The 17,643-nt window shown below is 40.9% G+C and overlaps 1 protein-coding gene across 8 annotated transcripts in view; it reads left to right on the forward strand.

The window, feature by feature from the left end:
- Nucleotides 1-17,643, forward strand: part of GULP1 (GULP PTB domain containing engulfment adaptor 1) — a 289,955-nt gene that overhangs the window by 210,999 nt on the left and 61,313 nt on the right. For all 8 annotated transcript variants that reach the window (XM_043505462.1, XM_043505461.1, XM_043505459.1 and 5 more), the window contains one exon: nt 10,803-10,901. In XM_043505462.1, coding sequence (XP_043361397.1) covers nt 10,803-10,901 — 99 coding nt within the window. The remainder of the gene's footprint in view (nt 1-10,802; nt 10,902-17,643) is intronic.

Here is a 17,643-nt window from a genome sequence, read left to right on the forward strand (position 1 = left end):
TAACCTCTAATCGGGCTATAAAAAATCCTGTTGCCTGTCAGTGCAAGACAACCAAAAACGTGTTTAGACTTAAGGCTCATTACTGAGAATCACATCTAATCTGAGGTTGAAAGTGAAAATGCCCTGCTGCATCAGTTTTCCTGGAAGTGCCACCAAACAATCAAAGAAACGGGTGGCTGGTGCTCTCAGCTTAGCACTTGGTTGAATTCCAGTCATTTTCATCCTGTGCAGCACTTCAGGAGGAATGAACAGAACTAACAAATCCTAGAATCCTTACTAAGATCCGGTCTACACTACAGATTTATATTGGTATAACTATGTAACTCAGGTGTGAAAAATCCCCCCCGCCGAGCAATGTAGTTATACTGCTCTAACCCCTGGTGTAGACATTGCTATGGCAACAGGAGAAGTGGATTAACTACACCAATGGGAGAAACTCCCTTCGGCATAGTGGCATCTTCTCTAAGGGCAGGCACACTTGAAATGCTGCATTGGCCCAGCTGCAGCGCTTAAGTGAAGACGGTCCTACACCAACGGGAGAGGTGGATTTTTCACACCCTTGAACGACGTAATTATACTGATATAGGTTTGTAGCATAGACCTGGCCTAAAGCGTTATAGCAGCACAGCTGCTCTGTTGTATGTGAAGAGAAGCGCTAAGCAGGGGTAGCCAATAGGCAGACCACAGGCCACTTTTGAATGGACCCTGAAATCTTTTTATTTACTTATTATTTTCATTATTTTTATTATTTATGTTATTATTTTCTCTGGAGTCTGGGTCTTTACTATACCTTGATCAAGAAATTTGGACCTTGACAAAAAATTATTGACTACCCCTGCCCCAAGGTCAATGGGAATTTTCCAGAGTAAAGGCTGAAGAGCTGGTGGCCTTAAAAAAAATAGAAAAAGAGAGAGAGAGAGAATAATTGAATATCAACATTTGACACCTAGGTTTTCCTTGGAAAAGCATTTCTAAGAGCAATTAGTAGCCTCACTGCGATGTATTGGAATGAAATTCTTAACAATCGTTTTCACTTTTCCCAAATAATGCAGGTGCTACTAGGTTTTCACTTAGACAATCAACTCACAGGGAGATTCACTCTAAAAAGATGACCTCCACTGTTATTGTATCAATTCATGTTCCCAAACAGAAACATTACAGCATGGCTGCTTTTGAATGTATTATGTTAACACAAGTTTGACCCTTTTTTAATCAGGAGAAATGTATGAAATGTACAGTTTTGTACCCAATTCACACAATTTTCAGATAATACTGTGATAAACTGTGTGTTGTTAGACATATTATGTTAAATGCACAGAAAGATGCAGCCAGGCAGCAATCGATCCAGCGGGGGTTGATGCAATAAATCGACTCCCAAGCGCTCTCCTGTCGATTCCTGTACTCCGCCGCCGCAAGAGACGCAGGCAGAGTCGACAGGGGAGCGGCAGCAGTCGACTCGCCGCAGTGAAGACACGGCAGTGAGTAGGTCTAAGTAAATCAATGTCAGCTATGTTATTCATATAGCTGAAGTTGCGTAACTTAGATCGATCCCCCCTCTAGTGCAGACCAGGCTCTAGTACAGAAGTCTCTCGAGACAATGCCCTGGCACAGAAAGGTTGATTTTTTTTTTAAAAGACATTTTAGAGTTTCTAATTCTCTCCATCCTTAAAACACCATCAAGTGATCCCCTCCATAATCAAGCTGGCTCACTGTTAGGCCTCAACTATATTATTATGTAACCCTCAATGCATACAGTGGGAATTTTGTATATTGGACTGCAAAATCAAGCCCTTTTTGTTGGTTCCAGGGAGAAATCAGATGGAAAAAAGGAAGTTTCTTACAGGGTAGGGGAATGTACTGGCAAAGGGCTAAAATCTCCAAATGGATCTGTTTGCATGCATCCCTGTCCTAGGCACATACTTGTCCAAGATCAAACACTAAAGATTACAAATATATATTTATCGTAAGATTTCTGTGCATGATTTGAGTAAAATGCTTTCCATGTTTAGCTGGTGCATTGGTAAGCAACTACATGATATCATAGAATCATATGACTAGAAGGGACATTGAGAGGTCATCTAGTCCAGTCCTCTGCATTCATGGCAGGACTAAGTATTATCTAGACCATTCCTGACAGGTGTTTGTCTAACCTGCTCTTAAAAATCTCCAATGGTGGAGATTCCACAACCTCCCTAGGCAATTTATTCCAGTGCTTAACTACCCTGACAGTTAGGAATTTTTCCTAATGTCCAATCTAAACCTCCCTTGCTGCAATTTAAGCCCATTGCTTCTTGTCCTATCCTCAGAGGTTAAGAAGAACAATTTTTCTTCCTCCTCCTTGTAACAACCTTTTATATACTTGAAAATTGTTACATCTTCTCTCAGTCTTCTCTTTTCCAGACTAAACAAACACAATTTTTTCAATCTTCCCTCAAAGATCATGTTTTCTAGACCTTTAATCATTTTTGTTGCTCTTCTCTGGACTTTCTCCGATTTGTCCATATCTTTCCAGAAAAGCGGAACCCAGAATTGGACACAATACTTCAGTTGTGGCCTAATCAGTGCAAAGTAGACTGGAAGAATTATTTCTCAAGTCTTGCTTACAACACTCCTGCTAATACATCCCAGAATGATATTTCCTTTTTTTTTAATTCATATTTAGCTTGTGGTCCACTATGCCCCCCAGATCCCTTTACGCAGTATTCCTTCCTAGGCAATCATTTCCCATTTTGTATGTGTGCAACTGATTGTTCCTTCCTAAGTGTAGTACTTTGTATTTGTCCTTACTGAATTTCATCCTGTTTGCTTCAGATCATTCCTCCAGTTTGTCCAGATCATTTTGAATTATAATCCTATACTCCAAAACACTTGAACCCTCCCCCCCCCCCCAGCTTGGTATCATCCGCAAACATTATAAGTGTACTCTCTATGCCATTATCTAAATCATTGATGAAGATATTGAATAGAATCAGACCCAGAACTGATCCCTGTGGGCCCCACTCATTATGCCCTTCCAGCATGACTGTGAACCGCTGATAACTACTCTCTGGGAACAGTTTCCCAACCAGTTTTGCACCCATTTTATAGTAGCTCCATCTAGGTTGCATTTCCCTAGTTTGTTTATGAGAAGGTCCTGTGAGACAGTATTAAAGACTTTACTAAAGTCAAGATATACCACATCTACTGCTTCCCCCATCCACAAGGCTTGTTACCCTGTGAAAGCTATCAGGTTGGTTTGGCACAATTTGTTCTTGGCAAATCCATGCTGACTGTTACTTATCACCTCATTATCTTCTAGATGTTTGCAGATTGCTTGCTTTATTATTTGCTCCATTATCTTTCCAAGTACAGAAGTTAAGCTGACTGGTCTGTAATATCCCCGGGTTGTCCTTATTTCCCTTTTTATAGATTGGCACTATATTTCCCCTTTTCCAGTCTTCTGGAATCTCTCCAGTCTTCCATCAGTTTTCAAAGATAATTGATAATGGCTCCGATATCTCCTCAGTCAGCTCCTTGAGTATTCTAGGATGAATTTCATCAGGCCCTGGTGACTTGAAGACATCTAACTTTTATCTAAGTAATTTTTAACTTTTTCTTTCCCTATTTTAGCCTCTGATCCTACATCATTTTCACTGGCATTCACTATGTTAGACCTCCAATTGCCACCAACCTTCTTGGCGAAAACCGAAACAAAGAAGTCATTAAGCACTTCTGCCATTTCCACATTTTCTGTTATTGTTTTTTTTCCCCCTCATTGAGTAATGTGCCTACCCTGTCCTTGGTCTTCCTCATGCTTCTAATGTATTTGTATAATATTTTCTTGTTGCCTTTTATGTCTCTAGCTAGTTTGAGCTTGTTTTATGTGTTGGCCTTTCTAATTTTGTCCCTACATACTTGTGTTATGTTTATATTAATCCTTTGTAATTTGACCTAGTTTCCCCTTTTTTTTGACTCTTTTTGAGTTTCAGATCATTGAAGATCTCCTGTTAAGCCAGGGTGTTCTCTTGCCATACTTCCTATCTTTCCTATGCTGTGGGATAGTTTCCTCTTGTGCCCTTATTAATGTCTCTCTGAAAAACTGCCAACTGTCTTAAATTGTTTTCCCCCTTAGACTTGATTCCCATGGGATCTTACCTACCAAATCCCTGAGTTTGCTTAAGTCTGCCTTCTTGAAATCCATTGTCTTTATTTTGCTGTTCTCCCTCCTACCATTCCTTAAAATCATGAACTCTATCATTTCACAATCACTTTCACCCAAGCTGCCTTCCACTTTCAAAATCACAACCAATTCTTCCATGTACATAAGCTTCTGAATCACAGCCATTGTCAGAGTTACACAAAAATCTTCAAACTGTTTTGGAGGGTATCTAGTTTGTATGATTTTATATAGTTTTTAATGGCCCAATTCTGTAGTTGTTCTACATGAACTACCTCCATTTAAATTGGTTTGAGGACATACAATCCAGATGAGAAAACTTATGGATAAAATTGAAAATTTTTAGAACTCCTCCTCTCCCCTGCAAAAAAGAAAAGAAAAGAAAAGAAAGCCATAGATTAATGAAAAGGCTTTGTGTAGAAACAATCCTCAGTAGATTAAAACCTCCCTTTCAACATCACTTCCAATACATAGCATTGACTGTGTTCTGAATCTGAATTCCATGAAGACAAAAAATACATAGATACTGAGTTTATTCTTATTCAGAAAAATAGCCTTTAGTTTGCTTTTAAAAAATAGGAAGTCCGTTAAAATTCAATAAAACTACAGTAAAATCATAGTTTCAAAAAGGATTCCATTATATAGAGAAGACAAAAATATGCTTAAAGAATTTTTAGACCCATATGAAAGAGGAGTTGTTTTTAATTAAATGATTTATGATTAGCTTGTGGTATTGTATTTTTTGGACAAGTAGTTCTGGTTTTAATCAAAATAAAACTAATGTCTTGCACAAAAGATTGGATCCAGCAAGATACTAAGCTACTCCTGAGACATGTTGAGGACTTCCCATGATAGGCCACATTAGTTCATTTTGAAACATTAGTGTATTTAGACTGGTATAAACCATGTTGGTGTGTCATGTTTTCATTATAGAGCCATCATCACAACGGTCTGTGTCAGAATGAAGTGTTTAATGATAATTTATTATTTCGTACTTCCTTGATTCTAGGAATTAGTAGTTCCCAACTCACATAGCTTGAAGAGTTTAATACTTTCCTGCCAAAAAAACCCCAACATGGTACAAAATCATAGTATACAACTATTTAAAATTCGATTTTTACCAGCAGGTGGAGCTGATGTTCTACAGCAAAACAATAATTGCTGTATTTTTTTCTTAATACTTCCCCACACACTTTTATTTCATATACTACTTTCATATTTTTAAATGCTCAGTTATTTTACTGGGTCATTTGCAGTTTTAACCATGACATGGTTGTTAGAAGACACCAAGCCACTTTCTCACTTTGTTTCATTTACTGAGCAGATCTACTCAATTTTCTTTATCCAGAATGTTATTAAACTTTGCCTTGTTTTCAGATTATTTTAGGGCACAAGTGAAGGATGATCAGAATCATAATTATGCAGGGAATAGAGAAATTTGGCACTGTAATGTTTTACAGCATATGTTTTTAAACACTTCTAAGATGGATAATGGGAACACTTGCCTCTAACATTTCTGAGCTGGATTTTCTAGAATTCTAGTCAAATGAACATCTAGGAGAGAAAACTGGCATAGTAGAGATAGGTCCAAGAAATTTGCAATTAGATCTGAACTTGCCCAAAGTTTGAAGGAGTTCAGCTGCAATTTTCTAGTTCGAGCCCATCTATAGTACTTGTATGTGTAACTAGATGTATGTGGAAACTAAGGGATATACATCTCTGATTAAGCATCCCTTCGCTCTGCCTTTCTTCAATGGCATTATGTAGGAAGCACCTTTCAATACAACAGTCAGTGCAGGGGTGACAGAAATAAGGAAGGAAGGGGAGGTTAGCCATTGAAAGGGCTTTGGTGTCACCTGAGGGAGGATTCTCTGCTCCTTGAAGTCTTTAAACCACGATTTGAGGACTTCAGTAGCTCAAACATAGGTGAGGTTTTTCATAGGAGTGGGTGGGTGAGATTCTGTGGCCTGCGTTGTGCAGGAGGTCGGACTAGATGATCAGAATGGTCCCTTCTGACCGTAGTATCTATGAATCTGGACAGCAAAAAGACCAGGCAATGAAGGAGGTAGCCTTTGAGTCAGGCTGACCCATGGCATCTCCTTCCAAGGGCAGCAGAAGGAAGCTACCCTCATCTACTATACTCATTCTAGTCAGAGATTGACTGGGGAAGAACCATGCTAATATGGGGTTTCAAAATAGGGTGACCAGATGCCAAATACAAAATATCGGGACTGCCGCAGGGGGAGTGCCTTTTCAATTGTTACACTCACCCGACACGTTAGGCGGCAGGGGAAATAAATCTTGCCGGTGAAGAAAGAAGTACCCGACACCAAAGTGCCGGGTGAGTGTAACAATTGAAAAAGCGCTCCCCCTGCCTGTCACTGCCACCTAAGGGGGGGGAAAAAAGATGCACCCGAAACAAAATATAAGGACAAATGGCATCCTGACCGTACTTCGGTCGGGACACAGGACAAACTGCTCAATATCAGGAAAGTCCTGGTTATATCGGGACGTCTGGTCACCCTATTTCAAAATTACTCAGGTTGCTTACACTCCTCTGCCTTGCCAGGGAGAAATGGCATTTCAGGGTGGCAAGCTGCTGCTGCAGCAGGGAAACCATCTGGAAGGGACAGAGAGGAACTGCAAGTGAGTATTTCATTCCTAGGCTCAGAGCCTCTTTCCTTTGCAGCCTCCAAAGGAAGAAGGCCTGCATGAAGGGATCTTGATGGCCAGGAATCACAGCTGCTCTCTGTTCTCCTTCTCCCAGCTTGGTTGTTGTCCAGCAGCAGTGTCTGACAACTTCCAGTCAACAAGCTGCTTTGAAGTCCACTTTCCTAGCTCCCTTAGATGGAGATTAGGAGGGAGAGCATAAGAGGCACTAGTCACTTCGGAGCCCGGCTTCAGCAAGCTCATTCCTCAATTTCTCCTCTTTTCCTTGATAGGATATAGAAAGTAAGGTGTTTCCTGTACATAATAACCAGTGTGTGTTGTCTGCACATGGTATCCAAGAGAAGTAGCCACCTCTTGCAATTATTAATGGACCAGAGGGATGATCAAAGGCACCATTTCTATTCTGTGCTTTAAAAGCTGCTGTGTTGCCCTGTCAATAGCTGAGCTCCCACCCTTTCCTCCTTTTCACTACATTGGTGGATTTCCAGAGGACACTTTGAGTCCTTTTACCCACCATGTTGTAATCAGAGAAAAAATGGGGCACATGAGATCTGAAGATGAGGGCTGGTGGAAGTGGGGGGCAGTGAAAAGACTATGTGGAGTGCAAAAAAGCCCCTCAGTGCACCCCCAAAAGTCAGCCTGAAAGAAGCATCCTTGACCCATCCAACAACTCTACATGAGTAGGAACACAGACTTATGACCCACTATAGTGTCTGCCAGACTGTGGGGCATGGAGAAAGAACCCTCCCATCAACCTGGAAGAGATTCATCCGCTGAGAGCCTAAGGAGATTACTTGCACACATATACCTGGCAGCCCTCAAATGGGAAGGCAAAGGAAGCAGCAATACAGAAAACTGTTTCCTTGCCTTCCATTACCATCCTGCCCCTTAGCTCCTCATGCCTGCTGGGCTGCCATCCTGTGGGTCTTGTACACTTGGAGGGGAGAGGAGAGAAAATGGGACTGAATCCCCTACAGCACTTTCCCATGCAGACTTAGTGCTGGAGCCCCTTACCAAAGCTGGCAGATTGTTTAGGCTTCCTCCCAGCCTGGTAGGCCTAGTGTAACTCTCTTTTCTACCCACCCTACCTGGTACAATTCCGAGAAACCTACCCCCTTCCAGCTGTATCTTAATGGATCCAAATGTTCTTCTCTTCGAGTGCTCTTCTTTGTTCTTGCTGTTTGAAGGCTAAATTTCAAGGACCCTCTTTCCTTATATGCATTTATTGCACCTAGCATGGTGGGGCCCTGCTCGGGGATGATATGTAAAATGAAGCAGCAGCTGCAGTCTGGCTAAACTCTTCTTCTATCTTCTGCTGATGTTATCATGGCAGGATTGGGAGAAGCATCTTCCCACATTTAGGTAAAAAAAGGTGAGAATTGGATGGCGGTCCCCAGATAAGCTAAAATCAAAGTGAGAACAGGATTTGTGTTAATTCATGGCCTTCATGAAAGAGTCTAAGTCAGTTTCCCAAGTTCACACCGGAAGTTGGTGTGATAGCAGAGAATTCAACTCTGGTCTCCTCAGTCCTAGGCTAATAACTGAACCATCTTCCCTTTAAAAAATGAGGCTGCAGGGAATACAATTAAATCCATAAAATGAAATATAAATGTTAAGTAAACTTATATCACTTTGATTTGGCATTTGATGTTCTTTAATCATTGTATAATCTGATAGTTGTCTAAGTAGATCATCCGTGCAGATTTTAAAATCTCTGTTTTTGTCCTCATACAGTTCTGTTCCTGATTAACCTGACTGTGGTTTGCTAATACTTAATGCATAAGCATTTCAAATGTAATTTAATAATCCCAAACAAGATGGCGATTTTCCCAAACACTGTTGTGAGATTAATGAAATACATGCATATATACAGTGTTGGGGTGGGGGGAGGCTTTGAGTTAAACGAAACCAGAGAAAGTCAGTTTAAATATATGTGTTGTGGTTTCCCCTTAAAAAGTCACTTACAGCTGATGACATCGTAAATGTCCATTCCAAAAGCTATGTAAAAAGGAAAGTTAAAAATTTTCACCGATTTAATTCAAATTTCAATCTTTACAGTGACTAATTAGTTAACATCTGATTCCACCGAATGGGCTTCTGTTCATTATATTGAGCTAAAATCTGTTCTCTTGCCCAAGTGAGGATTAGGTAAAAACTAAACAAGAACCTGTGAAGTTGGCCCACTGTGTTCATTCCCAAGCCATGTTGTGACTCAATTTAACTTTATGTTCTAAACCTATGATCCTTGCCAATCTTAGCTCCAAGGCTCAATCTGTCAACATGTTGTTCTCCAAGTTCCCAGTATTTCTTCCCACTTTCTGTTTTGATGCTAATATAAGGCTGCACATGTTTACCCTCTTAAAGATTTCATTAGTGTGTAGGCTGCAAACGGGGTTGTGGGAGTGTTATCTTAAATACATGCTGAAAGTAGAAAAATAGAGTTTGTAAGGACATTTGAGCTACATGGCCTTTTCCAGGCACAGTCTGTTGAAGGAATAGTGGAACTAATGGAGAGAGATAGAGGGAAGAAAAATAAAGGGGTAGATATTTGGAAAAGAATATTTGCACCAGGATCAATTGTTTGGAACCCTGTGATGCTTTTGGGATGGGTAAGGGTGGGACACAAAGATGGAAGAAGTGCTCTAAATTGCACCGCTTGCAATGGCCTCCAAAGTGCCAGCAGCCAGGAATGACTAAAGTGTAAATATCCTCAATCCACAACCCCAATTCTGGGAGGCTGCAGTGGGTGGTGGACCAATGCTGGCTATGTGAGCCCTATGCCACATGGGGGTCTGTGGCAATTGCCCAACAGGTCAGTTAAGCTAGTTTATTATAATTTTGTTTTATTTGTATTGCCATAGGATGAGCCCGTTGGGGCCATTGTGCTAGGTGTTGTACAAATATATAATAAGAGAGAACTCCTGCACCTGAAGGTTTACAATATAAAAGATGTTAAACTTAATATAAGAAAAAAGTGGTGAAAGAGAGGAAAGAGGATAAATAAGAAAATATGGGAATGAAATAGAAAGCCTAGAAAAAAATCTATATTAATGAAACGCCTGTTTTAACAAGGACAGTGATAGGCCTGCAGGCTTTGTAAAGAACTGGGAGTATGGCTGCATGAAAAATTTAATGACAATTTTTTTAATGGAAAACTGACACTGTTTTTGGAGGAAACCATTTCCTGTGGAAATTTTTGAGTTTTCATTGAAAATCCAAAAACTTTTGGGCCAAAACATGAAAATATTTTGGTTTTCAGGTTTTTATTTTTCAATGAAAACAAAAAATGTTTGTCAAAAATTTCCTTGGGGGGGAAAACCATTTTCTGAGCAGCTCTAGTTGAGAGGGAATGGTAGCGATCTTCATCAAACTGTGCTTAACAAGAGATTTGTGAAATATGTTACCTGGATAAAGAATCAGGACATAGGAAGTTTAACGTCCTGGTTCAGACCTGCCTTAAACCTGTAAGTTGCTACCACATTGCAATCACAGCATTTTACACCCACTTTATGCAGGTGGAGACTGCAGAAGACGAAAGGCCTTAGAGTGTTACATGCTAGATACATAAATACAGTAGTGGCTGACTCGGAGAATAGGAATAAGCTTGCCTATGCTTCAAGAACTGTATGCAGGACATACGTAGGAGGCAAAAGGAAGTTATTTAAACTATCTGTTGGGGGGGGATTAGACAATTGGCAGGAAGCTAAGTAGATAGGCTTTTTTTCAGTGGGTTAGCTGTGGTCATCCTGTTTGTTACAAGCCACCTTAGAAAAGTTTTGCCAAAGATTATCACAGTCCTGGCTGCTGCAATTGAAAGAGGACGTCTATATCTATGAGTATTCTTTAAACTAAAATTTTATTAGTATGGTACTAATATGGATGATAGATTGTTCAGTAAGTAATGACCCAGTGCCATTTTAAACTGGACAACTGGTAACATGGTATAGTGATTGCATCTCTGCTCCCCTTCTTACAGTTTGCAAGACATATCAAGAAATCTGAAGGCCAGAAAACCCCGAAAGTTGAATTACAAATCTCAATTTATGGTGTAAAAATTCTAGATCCAAAAACAAAGGTAAGAAACTTAGTAACTTAACTTTATATTTGTTTTTTTACACCAGTAGTTAATTCAACATTGATTTAGAAATTCTATTTTATAAACGACTCTTCTAATAATTTCTTTTAGTGAAAAACTCCCTACTGATGGAACAACTGTAAAAATACCTATTCTAGTTACTATAATCATTTTTGTCAACGTTTATCACACGGAAGTATGTGAGATAACACAAGTTTTCTAAATACAGAATACATAGGGATGCTCACAGTTCTGTAACAGAACTAAACTGGAACTGACTTTCCATATAGCCATACAAGAAGGGCAGAGTGGCCTTTTTCCAACCCTCCTGTGTCCTCCAATTTGAGAGCACGGGAATAAGAAATACCTGTGTCAACTATGAGTTATGTGCTGGCAGATGTTGACTAATTAAGGGGGATAACTAAATATGTACTAATGTTGCATATCAACTTTTGTAGCTGACTTTATAAGCCATTTATATTTGCTGTGAGTCTTCTCTTCCACTATTTTGAAAGGGCTATTTGTTTTTCTGGTTTTTTTCCCCTCAGAAGGCTTTGAAATTCCAGTTGTGCTATAGGTATGGCTTTGTAACAATGGCAGCAACTGATTTGGTGAAATATGGCCTCAACTGTGGTCATTTCTACAGTATTGTAGTTCATTGTCTCCCTATGCTGGTTGAAAATGTAATTTGACTTACATTTAACAAAAAATCTCCCCTCGAATTCAAAGAGGAATAATGACTTAAATGCCCATAAACAGATCTTAAAAGTATTGTAGGTCTAGTTATTCAACAATTTTCAACATTCTACAGTTACTAAACTCTTATACATGTATTAAATTTTGAATTGCAATAAGCACTATACATGGCTGTGTTTTGTATTATTATTTTTAAGATGAATATTGCAATTCAGTATAATATTGTATTTGGAGATAAGCCAATTTTAATTCTAGGACATTTCTACTTGCAAACCTTTCTGCTTGAGACCCTTTAAGTGACAGTGGGTGAAAAGTTGGTAGGTAGAAAAACCCCAGCAACACTAAGTTGACTTCATTGTAGTTCTGTATCCTCCTTGTGACACTGTGGGATGAAAAGTGGTTTCAGATCCTTTGTCCTAGCTACAGCCATTTTAAAAATAACACGTGCCAAAAAATGTTAATCTCTTGCAGGAAGAATTATAAGGAGCTTTACAAAAATGGTGGGACACAAGTTACTAAGGGAACAAGACATTTTAAACTCTTGAAAATATTGTTGTAACAAGCTTTAGTAGAAATCAACTAGGAGCAGTTTTGAATGAAGCCCTCCTTTGCAATTCAGCAAAAGCACATTTAAAATACATGCAGTGTTATGACAATATCAGAAGGAACACATTTATTGTGCTTTCTGTAAATAGAGGATAAATAGCTTATTCCAACACAAACACATTATCCCTTTGTACTATGTGTACAAATAGTTGAACTCACTTTTAATCAGTGTGGAGGGATTTTTTTATAGATGTTTATGGATATCTTTTTCAGATGTTATAACAATCGCTTTTTCTCTTTTTGTTTTTGTTGGGAATAATTCATTTTAATTAGCTTACTGACCACAGTGAGTCATGGTAGCTGAAGGAATCTTTTTTCCCCCAAATTGGGTTGCATGTTGTTAATATTATTATTACTTTTAATTGTGGTAGTGCCTGGGAGCCCCAGTCATAGATCAGATCTCCATTTTGGGAGGTTCTGAGCAAACACAAAAGATGTCCCCTGGCCCAAATAATGTAGGAGTTATACAGTGTTGAACAACCCTTGACTTTAAAAGTGGGGAAACAGAGAGGTTGGGGCCCAGTTCAGTGAGGTGCTTTAACTCCACTAAGGTCAATGAAAGGTGAAGTTGCCAAGCCTATGTGGAAGGAGGCACTCAGCATCTCACAGAATCAAGCCCCAAATCACTTGCTCAGACCACACAGCAACAACAGAACCAAGATTATAACACAGGGACTTTCTGGCTCCCAGTTGCTGTCAGGCTGAGAGTAACTTGCCCAGGGAAATCAGCGAAAGAAACATGTTTAGAACATGGTCGTGCCTGGCGCAGTCCCCTCAACATTTTCTTTCCCCCTCCAGTTTACTGACCCAAAGGTTGAAGAGAAAACGTAAAAGAGCTTTTCTCCTTCCCATCTCCCTAAACACAAGGAAGACTTGCTTCCTCCTTTCCTAAATGGGGTGCTGAGAACAGCTGGCAGTGGCTGCACAGAATTGCCTCTTCCCCTAGAAGGCTTCTGGGCTGCACACTGGAGCGGCACTGGGAACACGAGGAAACATAATCCATTGTTAAAGGGGTGGATGGAGAGAGTATAAGAATGGGAGAAAGCCAAGAGGGAAGGAGTTTGGGAGAGTGTCTTGGGATGTAGGGGAGAGGAAGAGAGCCTAGAGCATGGGAAAGGGAGGAGAGAGCATAGGGAAGATATGGGAGATAAGAAGGGGAGAGAGTCTTTTGATGGGGGAGAGAAAACAGATGGAAATCAGACCAGTTTGGAAGGAGAGGGAGAACCTAAGGGATGTGGTGAAGAGAGCGCAAGCAGCATGGATGGAAAAGAATGTGACTAAGATTTTTGGCTAGGAGGTAAATGAGGAAAATAGTTTTAACATGTGTGATTTTTTTGGCAAGCTGCAGGAGAGAGAAAGGTTCAGTGTGTGAGGCACTTTATTGGGGGACAAGGTGCGCAGGAGGATGGATGTGGAGAGAGTGTAGAGACTGGGAACAGGGAACATAGAGAGAGAGAGAGAGAGATTGAAAACATGGAGAAATTTTTGAAAGACTTAAATCCTGTGTTATAATCTTGGTTCTGCTGTTGGTCTGTCGCCCTAAGCAAATTATTTGAGGCTCGATTCTTGGAGATGCTGAGTGCCCCCTGCAGAGATAACAGCCATCTGTGATCCCTGCACAGGAATCCACAATTTTTAAATTAGATAATAGCTCACATAGCAACTGCAATATTTTCCTTCATAACTGATACTGCTTTCCCATGCTACCGGCCAAATGAAATAAAACACAAAGAGGGTTACTGAGAAAATAAAATACTAACGTCTTAAATATTCTTTCTATTTCTGTAATTTTGCCAGGCTCTTATAAATTAAGAACACTCTCATTGCCACCTTTTAAGCAGGTTTCAGAGTAGCAGCCGTGTTAGTCTGTATTCGCAAAAAGAAAAGGAGTACTTGTGGCACCTTAGAGACTAACAAATTTATTAGAGCATAAGCTTTCGTGAGCTACAGCTCACTTCATCGGATACAACAGTGGTTCCCGTAACCCACCCAGCAATATTGTTAATCTATCCAACTATACTCTTAGCCAGGCAGAAGAATCTGTCCTATCTCGGGGCCTCTCCTTTTGCCCCTCCACCCCCACGAACAGATACAGTTCCGTGGTGACCTAGAATCCTATTTTCGACGTCTCCGACTCAAGGAATATTTCCAACACACCTCTGACCAACATATTAACCCACAGAGACCTTCCTACCAACACTAAAAAAAGAAGGATTCTGGGTGGACTCCTCCTGAAGGTCGAAACAGCAGCCTGGACTTCTACATAGAGTGCTTCCGCCGATGTGCACGAGCTGAAATTGTGGAAAAGCAGCATCGTTTGCCCCATAACCTCAGCCATGCAGAACACAATGCCATCCACAGCCTCAGAAACAACTCTGACATCATAATCAAAAAGGCTGAGAAAGGAGGTGCTGTCGTCATCATTTATAGGTCGGAGTATGAACAAGAGGCTACTAGGCAGCTCTCCAACACCACTTTCTACAAGCCATTACCCTCTGATCCCACTGAGAGTTACCAAAAGAAACTACAGCATTTGCTCAAGAAACTCCCTGAAAAAGCACAAGAACAAATCCACACAGACACACCCCTAGAACCCCGACCTGGGGTATTCTATCTGCTACCCAAGATCCATAAACCTGGAAATCCTGGATGCCCCATCAACTCAGGCATTGGCACCCTGACAGCAGGATTGTCTGGCTATGTAGACTCCCTCCTCAGGCCCTATGTTACCAACACTCCCAGCTATCTTCGAGGCACCACTGACTTCCTGAGGAAACTACAGTCCATTGGTGATCTTCCTAAAAACACCATCCTAGCCACTATGGATGTAGAAGCCCTCTACACCAACATTCCACACAAAGATGGGCTACAAGCCGTCAGGAACAGTATCCCCGATAATATCACGGCTAACCTGGTGGCTGAACTTTGTGACTTTGTCCTCACCCATAACTATTTCACATTTGGGGACAATGTATACCTTCAAGTCAGCGGCACTGCGATGGGTACCTGCATTGCCCCACAATATGCCAACATTTTTATGGCTGACTTAGAACAACGCTTCCTCAGCTCTCGTCCCCTAATGCCCCTACTCTACTTGCGCTACATTGATGACATCTTCATCATCTGGACCCATGGAAAAGAAGCCCTTGAGGAATTCCACCATGATTTCAACAATTTCCAGCCCACCATCAACCTCAGCCTGGACCAGTCCACATAATAGATTCACTTCCTGGACACTACAGTGCTAATAAATGATGGTCACATAAACACCACCCTATATCGGAAACCTACTGACCGCTATTCCTACCTACATGCCTCTAGCTTTCATCCAGATCATACCACATGATCCATTGTCTACAGCCAAGCTCTACGATATAACCGCATTTGCTCCAACCCCTCAGACAGAGACAAACACCTACAAGATCTCTATCATGCATTCCTACAACTACAATACCCACCCGCTGAAGTGAAGAAACAGATTGACAGAGCCAGAAGAGTACCCAGAAGTCACCTACTACAGGACAGGCCCAACAAAGAAAATAACAGAACACCACTAGCAATCATCTTCAGCCATCAGTTAAAACCTCTCCAACGCATCATCAAGGATCTACAAACTGTCCTGAAGGACGACCCATCACTCTCACAGATTTGGGAGACAGGCCAGTCCTTGCTTACAGACAGCCCCCCAGTCTGAAGCAAATACTCACCAGCAACCACACTCCACACAACAGAACCACCAACCCAGGAACCTATCCTGGCAACAAAGCCCGTTGCCAACTCTGTCCACATATCTATTCAGGGGACACCATCATAGGGCCTAATCACATCAGCCACACTATCAGAGGCTCGTTCACCTGCGCATCTACCAATGTGATATATGCCATTATGTGCCAGCAATGCCCCTCTGCCATGTACATTGGCCAAACTGGACAGTCTCTACGTATAAGAATGAATGGACACAAATCAGACGCCAAGAATTATAACATTCAAAAACCAGTTGGAGAACACTTCAATCTCTCTGGTCACTCGATTACAGACCTAAGAGTGGCTATCCTTCAGCAAAAAAGCTTCAAAAACAGACTCCAACAAGAGACTGCTGAATTGGAATTAATTTGCAAACTGGATACAATTAACTTAGGCTTGAATAGAGACTGGGAATGGATGAGTCATTACACAAAGTAAAACTATTTCCCCATGTTATTTCTCCCCCCCACCCCACCCCACCCCCCACTGTTCCTCAGATATTCTTGTTAACTGCTGGAAATAGCCTACCTTGCTTGTCACCATGAAAGGTTTTCCTCCTTTCCCCCCCCTGCTGCTGGTGATGGCTTATCTTAAGTGATCACTCTCCTTACAGTGTGTATGATAAACCCATTGTTTCATGTTCTCTGTGTGTGTATATCAATCTCCCCTCTGTTTTTTCCACCAAATGCATCCGATGAAGTGATCTGTAGCTCACGAAAGCTTATGCTCTAATAAATTTGTTAGTCTCTAAGGTGCCACAAGTACTCCTTACCTTTTAAGCAGTTAGGCCATAAGAAAATATTGGGCAGTAGTTTTGGGTATTTTTAGTCCCATTCATCAAAAACAATGGTTCACATGGTCACACGTCTCATTCCAAGATTGTATTTTAAGTATGTGTGACAGAGTACAGGAAGGAGAGGTGGGGAGAGTGCAGGAGAGCATGTACTCTGCTCACTTAGATACTAATTAGTTCCCCAGGGGAAGCTGATTGGGGTAATTATCTAATCAGGCTGGTGGGCTGGGTGGGATAAAGATCTAATTAGCACATCAGCCCAGGTCTGATAAAGAGGCACAGAAGGAAGTCCCAAGAAAGGGTGAGAGAGAGGAACAGGGCTAGCTGAGCTCACTCACACTGAGGTCTTAGAGATGGGAGAACAAAGGCACTGTGAATATTGTAAATCGACCGTTCCATAGGGACTGTAATAATGTTGGAGGAGGGAACGTAAAATGAAAGGTCACTGAGTGTACACCTGTTGGAGTCTGCTCAGTTTCTGCAGGCAAGAAGACAGAAGTGAAGCCATGCCCTTGTCACAGTACAACTTGTGTGTGCTTTAAAATATATGTCTTGAGTTGACAAATGTGTGTGTACTTGTGTAAAGAGGAAGGATTTGGATGTGTGCCTTTTTTCATAGAAACCACATGAAAGAATTTGCAAAACACCCCATTTGTTGCCAACAGAAACATTTAGAATTACAAAAGGCATTCTATAAGAAAAGCCATAGAAATTGTTTTCTTTGATATTAACAATAGAATAGTGAATTGGGATGGTTCTGCCATGACACACACAGACTACAAACACGTAGGGAGTTTCCTCTGGGTACTATTCCAAATTAAATCTCTCCAGGCTTTTAGGTGTCAAGAAGGTCTGGACTCCATAATCAGGTTCCTTCTTTGCTGCCTGAGATATTAATTGCTG

The sequence above is a fragment of the Dermochelys coriacea genome, chromosome 11, assembly GCF_009764565.3.
Source record: "Dermochelys coriacea isolate rDerCor1 chromosome 11, rDerCor1.pri.v4, whole genome shotgun sequence".
Classification (NCBI taxonomy): domain Eukaryota; kingdom Metazoa; phylum Chordata; order Testudines; family Dermochelyidae; genus Dermochelys; species Dermochelys coriacea.